Source organism: Nicotiana attenuata, unplaced genomic scaffold, assembly GCF_001879085.1.
Source record: "Nicotiana attenuata strain UT unplaced genomic scaffold, NIATTr2, whole genome shotgun sequence".
Classification (NCBI taxonomy): domain Eukaryota; kingdom Viridiplantae; phylum Streptophyta; class Magnoliopsida; order Solanales; family Solanaceae; genus Nicotiana; species Nicotiana attenuata.
Genome location: NW_017670722.1, coordinates 2,686 through 11,159, shown reverse-complemented (window position 1 = coordinate 11,159; position 8,474 = coordinate 2,686). Strand labels below are relative to the sequence as shown.

The window sequence follows — 8,474 nt, the reverse complement described above, 5'->3', positions numbered from 1 at the left end:
TTATAATGACAAGTGTCATAATTTCTATTAACAATATAATTATACTAAATATTGGATAATATAATAAATAAAAATACATAACGAAAAAATTATTTGATGACTATATAAGTCCCTTTAATTTAATGGAGATTTTATTTATTAAAATTTAGACAATATCTATTCTATTTATATAGAATAGGATAATCAAATAATTGTGATAATTCCAAATGTAACATCGAAAAATTAACAAAGTGACAAATATTTTTTTTAATATTGACCGTGCATCGCGCGGGTACGACTACTAATTTGTCATAATAGTGGAAGAACTGGAAATAAAGGAGCTCCTGCCTCCATATCTTGATCCAAGACTGCAAGCTAAGGATCTCATAACTGGAGTTTGCTTTGCTTCAGCAGCTTCTGGATATGATCCACAAACAAACGCTTTCTTGGTATATTTTCCTTTTCCTTTTATCTTCAAAGAATAAATATAAGGGGTTATCTTTTTCTATATATTCTTTGCATTGATCTTTTTTTCTGATTGCTGAAAACGCAGCCAGTTTTATCAATTCCAAAATAGTTAGAGCCTGTTTGGAAAGCCACCTTGGAAATGGATTTGGGTGTAATTACACAATTTACACAATTTGGCATGTTTGTTTGGCAAGTAATTACTTGGTTAGCATGGAATTGGGTGTAATTACACTCTCCAATTCTCAAGGGAGGTGAGAATTGGTGGTAATTAGGCTGTGTAATTACAAGATTGCCTTTTAGTTTCTTTTCTTTTTTGTTTTTATTCTAATTTATTTTCTTTATAACTTTTTATTTCTATTTTATTAATTTTTTAATTTATTTTTACTTTTTAATTTCTTTTGAAATATTAAAATATTTTTTTTGTACATTATTTATCTTTTATTTCTCTATCTTTACTTCTTGTGATTCCATGTAATTGCTTATATTATATTTTTTTATTTATTTTCTTATTCTATTTTTTTAAACTAGACCTCCTAATATTAGAAATAATGAGTCATTAATAAACTTGGCATATAATGAGTGTGCACTTAAAGTGAAATTTTATTTTTGAATGTGGTTATAAACTTCCGATGTTTCCTAATCTTACGTTTGCAGTGGGACTTACTATTATTATGTTGGAATTTGACATATGTTAAACTATTTTTTTTTAATTTTGAAATTGTGTTATATTCATGGTTCCAATTTACTTGTTTTAGTAGTATTAGCTCATATTGCATGTTGTTCCATTTTTAGGTAGAATTGATATATCAGTTTTGTCAAACATTTGAATAATGTTATGAAATTATATTTATAAATATTAATTTATTTTATCAAACATGAATTTCATGATGTTCTTAGAAAACATATATTTTTAATTTTTGTAAGTATCTAAACTAAATATTATTAATTTAAAAAATATACTATATAAATTATTTTTTATAATATTTGTTTGATTACTAATTAATGTATATCCACGAAAAAATATACATCTTAAATACCAAATATAATATCATATATACTTATACAATTTATAGGCATATATTTATTATATTAATTTTTAAGCTTTTGATAATTACTTAATTCAAAATTTAATCTAACTGTGTAATTATACTTGTGCAACCAAACAATAAACTTGTAATTACACTATGACAAACAAACAAGTCGTTGTAATTACACACCTGTGTAATTACTAGGCTGTGTAATTACCACCTTAGTAATTACACTAATTCCAATTACAGGGTGACTTTCCAAACAGATTCTTAGAGTTGTTCGAAGAATATATTGGAAAACTGAAAGCAATTGTTGGAGAATTTAGAGGCTTAGATATTCTAAGCAACAGTCTTTTTATAGTAATAACCGGCCATATTGACATTCAATTCAATCCAGCTTCCTCTCTAAACCCATCATACAACGAGCTCTTGGTCAACTTTGCCTCCACTTTTTTGCAGGTAGTTTTAATTTACATACACTAATTTTAATTATTTGATGGTTAAATTAAACCTACTAAATTGTAACTGTTTAATTATCTTTGCTACTATTTGAATTTTTCTTTTTGAAAGGGCCTGTACGAGTTAGGGGCTCGGAAAATTGGTGTATTTGGTGTAGGACCAATAGGATGCTTGCCATTTTACAGAAATACACAAGGAGGAATTCAAAGGAAATGTGTCGATTCTCTTAATCACAAAGCATACTCATTCAACAGCAAGCTCTCGACTGAGATAAACTCTCTTATTAACACATTTCCTGACGCTAAAATGGTCTACATTGATTTCTACAATTTCATCCTTGATCTAATCAACAACCCTACAAAATATGGTAAGTACTATGGCACCACTCATTTGTTAATCTTTAATACTACCTCAGTTTCAATTTAGATGAACCTATTTTCTTTTTCGTCCGTGCAAAAAAAGAAGAAGACTCTTTCCTTATTTGGAAACAATTTACCTTTATACAATGATTTATAGCCACACAAAATATATGTGCCTCATTTTACACCACAAGTTCAAAAGTCTTCTCTCTGTTTCTAAACTCTTTGTGGTAGCGGGGTAGAACTCGGAAGGCTGGCCAAGGTTGTGTCCTTCCGAGCGGACGGGGTCGGCCTTTCAACATCGGAAAAGACTTCTCTTCATCACGAGACTGATCGGATCTGCCGTAGATACCCGAGAGATCTTCACAGGCAGGCTAAAATAAAAGACTAAGAGGCGCTGCAACCAAGCAAAGAGTTACGCTTTTATTTCTTTGTTGAGATTAAAATCAAGTTAAAAGTTAGGTATAATGCACGCAGGCCAAGTCAAGGAAAGGACTTGCCCAATCAAATAGGTTCAAATAAATTGAAACTGAGGGAGTACTAAACTATCTTTAATCTTCTACAGCCAGCTACTACTTGACAGGAACTTTTATGAACTATCATTCCTAATAGCTAATCGTTACACAATTCATATCGTTCGTTTATTATAATGAAATTGGAATACAAAGTTTAATTTCATTTTATTTGATTTGTTGTTGCAGGGTACAAAATTGCAGAAAATGGGTGTTGTGCTCTTGCTCGAAACCTAGATTTGCTAGATTACTGTCCCATCGCATGTTCCAATGATTATGACTACGTTTTTTGGGACGGTTTCCACCTTACAGAGAAAGGCTACAGACTCTTAGTTATAGTTGTGACCTTCATTTAGTAGAAAATCTGCAAATTTGACACCTATAGGCTATAATATATGATCAAATTGTCCAACTTGAAAACTTAATTGCTCTAAATAACACCATATCTGTAATTACTTTTATTAATTGAATATACGTAATTAACTAATTAATATAAAGTATATCTCCCCTTAACCAAATGAAAAAATAGCCACGAAGATTTTTATGATGTTCGATACCTACTTTATCTAGGCTTGAACCTTGAGTAAAGCTAAGCTTAGAGTCTGTTTGGATCATTGTTCTCCATCGTTTTATAATGTATTGTATTGTATTGTATCGTATTGTACCGTATCGTTTTATGAATACAATGTTTGGATAGATTGTATTGTTTGTTATTGTTAAATAATATTTTGTTGTTCGGTTTGGTTGTATTATACTGTACTGTAACTGATAAGTTTACTAAAATACCACAATTGTTTAAATATTAAATTTATCAAAAATTATGTATAAAAATAATTTGAAAAAACAAAACAAAAGAAGGCAAAACACCTTAAGAAAGCAGAACAAAGGAGCACAACTAATTAGAATTTGTTACAAAACTTAGCTCAAAGTAATAATATAAAACAAAAAGATAGACAACAATGTAGAGAGGAAGAGAGGAGAGAATCTTATTTCTTCTATGTATCAAGTGTATACAATGTGATGCCAAAATCCTCTATTTATAGGATTACATAGAGGCATACAAAAGAATGCCATAAACATGACATTAAACAATTGAGATCATGGAGGAAGATCATGGGGAGGTTATGGAGGTGTGGGAGTTACAACTATAATGGTGAGAAGTTGTGAGAGTTATCTACATAATGGAGAAGAGTAGTGGGAGTAACTTCTTTAGGAGTTATAGACATCCACTACAAAATAATATTTCATAAAACTCCCCCTTGGATGTCTATAGATAATGTGCCTCGTTAAAACCTTACTAAGAAAAAACCCTGTGGGAAAAAATCTTAGTGAAGGAAAAAGAGTACACATACGCATTATTTGCTGCCTCATTAAAAACCTTGCCAGAAAAACCCAGTGGGATAAAATCTTAGCTAAGGAAAAAAGAGTACAGCGCGTATTTGCCTCCCCCTGATGAAAACATCACTTAATTCTTCGGAGACGACGAATTCCAAGCTTGTATAACAACTTCTCTAATATTGAGATCCGCAATGTCTTGTGAAGAAGTTTGTCAAATTATTACTTGAACAAATTTGTTGAAGAACTTTGGTGAATGTGCTTTATTTTGTCTCCTTCGATAGTCCTTCTTTCAATTGATATAAGCAAACAACATTATCTTCAGTATTATTGGAATCTTCTCTTCAAAGTCAAGTCACACGTCTGTTGTGTGTTGAGCCCCTTGCTTTATCAGTTGCTTATCTTGGCATGACTTAAATAAGTATCAACAATTAACTGCCNAAACAAAACAAAAGAAGGCAAAACACCTTAAGAAAGCAGAACAAAGGAGCACAACTAATTAGAATTTGTTACAAAACTTAGCTCAAAGTAATAATATAAAACAAAAAGATAGACAACAATGTAGAGAGGAAGAGAGGAGAGAATCTTATTTCTTCTATGTATCAAGTGTATACAATGTGATGCCAAAATCCTCTATTTATAGGATTACATAGAGGCATACAAAAGAATGCCATAAACATGACATTAAACAATTGAGATCATGGAGGAAGATCATGGGGAGGTTATGGAGGTGTGGGAGTTACAACTATAATGGTGAGAAGTTGTGAGAGTTATCTACATAATGGAGAAGAGTAGTGGGAGTAACTTCTTTAGGAGTTATAGACATCCACTACAAAATAATATTCAAGTCCCCAACACGCTCCCTGACAGCTACTGGCGATACGCCTGCTCAGAAGCACCTGGATCTGCACATGAAAAACCATACGTAGAAGAGGCGTGAGTACACCACAGCGGTACTCAGTAAGTGCCAAGCCTAACCTCGGTTGGGTAGTGACGAGGAAAGGTCAGGGCCCTACTGAGACAAACAATAAACTAGCAAGATATTAACAGTATCGAAGTCTGAAGAAACTAATGAACACGACGATGTGATAAGACAGATCAATGAAATATAGAACTGCAAGACAAAACAGAAACACAGAGTNAACTTCTCTAATATTGAGATCCGCAATGTCTTGTGAAGAAGTTTGTCAAATTATCACTTGAACAAATTTGTTGAAGAACTTTGGTGAATGTGCTTTATTTTGTCTCCTTCGATAGTCCTTCTTTCAATTGATATAAGCAAACAACATTATCTTCAGTATTATTGGAATCTTCTCTTCAAAGTCAAGTCACACTTCTGTTGTGTGTTGAGCCCCTTGCTTTATCAGTTGCTTATCTTGGCATGACTTAAATAAGTATCAACAATTAACTGCCTTGTAATATGATAATATGGCAGTACTCTCACATGCAAATAGAATGTTTGAAGAACGAACTTCAAAAAATGCCTGCATTTGCATAACCAACAAAATCTTGGCGATATTTGTTAGAATAAACAAATCTAAATCAAGTATTCCTTTTGAAATATAATACTAATTGTATTCCAATATCTCCACATTGAAATAAAACTATATCTTGCTAGCATATTGTTATACTCATGGTTCTAGCCAGATATATTAGTGCACCAATTGCACTAGACACAAAAATAAATCATGTACGCCATGATCGCTCTAATCTACATAAGGATCTGCCGAAGATTTATTTAATAAATTTCTTGGGAACCTTAATATGCTTCAGAACAATTTAAATTATTCAAGGATTTTCATTATATGCATATCAAATGTATTGTCAGACCCCCCACAGGAGAACATGTCTCCTAATACCAGGATATTTAAGAAAATTTTGTGCCACAAGTCGTCTTTATGTCTATCGACTTGATTTTTCATTTCACTTTCAGGTGTGGGGACTATCCGTCCAACTTCACATTTTTCAGGTGAAGTCAATTCATTGCATATTTTTCATTTGGCCAATCATTTATCTGTCCAAATTCCATGACAGATTTGAGCTCAAGATCCTCGTCAATATTAATAATATTGAGCGCTACATTATATTAACAACATCGTCAACGATCATTTTACATCGGTTCCATCATCGCATAATAAAGACATAACTTATCGAGATCTCATTATTTTCAGGTACCTGAGCCTCTCCCATGAGGTCTTATAAAATGTTATGTCATGGTGCTCTTATAAAGCACTTGCCTCCTTATTATGACCATCTTGAACATTTGCTTCCTCCTTCTTCAAGGAGTTTTATCTTTGGAACCGATTTGTCTATTACGCTTTATGCGTTTCATAGACTCTGTCCATCATGGACTTTATTCTATTTGGAGCATTAGCAGCTGAAATATGACATTTAGCTTTGGGTCAGCAAATGCGTCTGGTAATATTTTGGAAATGAATTATCACTTGAACTTCAAGTTCACATTTTCTTGTACGAGGATCTAATATACTCATAATAATTCATTCCATGTATTGCTTTTTTTTCAGCTGCTCATTTTCTCCCCCCTAATGTTGGGATCACCAACACATATCCCCAACCTTCATTGAGACCAATCTTTGTGCATTGTGGTGGCACAATTAAATCATATAGTACATCCATATTTCTAGATGAAAATATTTGGTTCCTGACCCTGAACCAATTGTGATGGGGAGAATTTATCATAACTTGTTGGCTAGATGCGTACAAGTGCTGTTGTATATTAAATAATATACTTAATACAAAATTTCTATTTGGAGTTTTGTTCTCATAACCAATGGTTTAGCTATAATTGGAGGCATACAATTTCTGCTAAACCAACTTGGATTTAAACCAGCATTATCAAGATAAATTATCATAATATATATTCTGGAACTGTGCTCTAATAATTTGAGCAAACAACCTTGCAAAAACCAAAGTGCAAGTTGATAACAAACGCACATGTGACCATACAATAGATGCATCTATTAAAATCATATAATAGTAAACGATCCACATGGCAGGTGATTGGGCCCATACATATATATCACCTTTTATTCGTTCCAGATATCAAGGGATTCAATCCCAACCTTAACTGGTATATCATGAGAAAAAAAACATCACAAGAGAATTCTAATAGAATCTTCTAATTCTTTAATATATGCCAATGTGAATTCTCAATCAATTTTCACATCATAATTGAACCGGGATGGTCAACCGGTCATGCCAACTAATATTTGTTTCAATAAACCTCTAGTTTACTTATGGCATGTGATTCCATCACGATACTTATACATCTGTAGTACAAATAGAAGAAAAATCGGGTAACCTTTCATATTTACCCGGTATGAATATAGTAATATGAAGATATTCAATCTTCCTTTCATTTATAGTCTCAATATGCCAACCACTTTGGCTAATACATTTGAAACTCAAAAAGTTTCTTTTGAGACTTACTACAATATCAATGTCATGAACAATTTCATTCATCCGGGTAGTAACAAATTAGCTCTTCCTGAGCTCTTAATTGATTTTGTACTACAAGATCTTTTGTCACACCATCCATATAGTGAATGTCTCCTTCACGGAGGAAATCATATCATAATAATTGTCATGGTCAAAATCATCATAAGCAAAATCATTTCTTGCTTTACTTTTGCCTTTAATAACCTTTTATAAGGCATGTCAAATTATTTTTGGCGTACCACATGTACGCGACCAATGACATATTCATGTAACCACATTGTAATATTCATTATCTTTATTTCTCTCAAACCTCCCATAGAGGTGAGTTGTTGTATTTATCCAACCATGCATAAGCACATTCTTATGCGTAATTCTTATCACATATGTATTTCAACATTTACTTTCAGGAATGAACCTGCATTTACAATGCTTATCACAAGTCATATTTTCAACGAATGGACTATAATCATGTGAACGTGTCTCGTATTAATAGACCACATTGATACATATTCCTTTACCTTTGAAGGATCATTTTGAGAACCCTTGTCGTTCTCCTTTTTACAATTACCATAATGATGACTGTTATTATTTGATCTTTGGCATGCCCACGTTCATTGGTCAACCACTTGTCTTTATTTAGACTTATTATGCACCGTTTTCACATTCACTTCAAGCATGGAGCAAATCAAGTGGGACAAACTTTATGCTTTTTCATGAAAAATATATTATTTTTCTTTAGTCATCATTATATCATCAATATGGTGCATTGGGACTCAAACCCAATGCCTTATCCATATAAAGACATGTTAGGCCATAATGAGTTGGACTCGAACCCAACTTTTACAATCATGGATCATCAAGACTCAAAACCTGAT

General features: G+C 32.4%; 1 protein-coding gene across 1 annotated transcript in view; it reads left to right on the top strand.

Moving 5' to 3' along the window:
* Window positions 1–3,161, top strand: part of LOC109242653 (GDSL esterase/lipase EXL3-like) — a 50,643-nt gene extending 47,482 nt beyond the window's left edge. Inside the window, exons 2-5 of the mRNA XM_019409491.1 lie at window positions 298–428; window positions 1,725–1,934; window positions 2,046–2,301; window positions 2,995–3,161. Of these exons, the coding sequence (XP_019265036.1) occupies window positions 298–428; window positions 1,725–1,934; window positions 2,046–2,301; window positions 2,995–3,161 (764 nt within the window). The remainder of the gene's footprint in view (window positions 1–297; window positions 429–1,724; window positions 1,935–2,045; window positions 2,302–2,994) is intronic.
* Window positions 3,162–8,474: the final 5,313 nt, after the last annotated feature.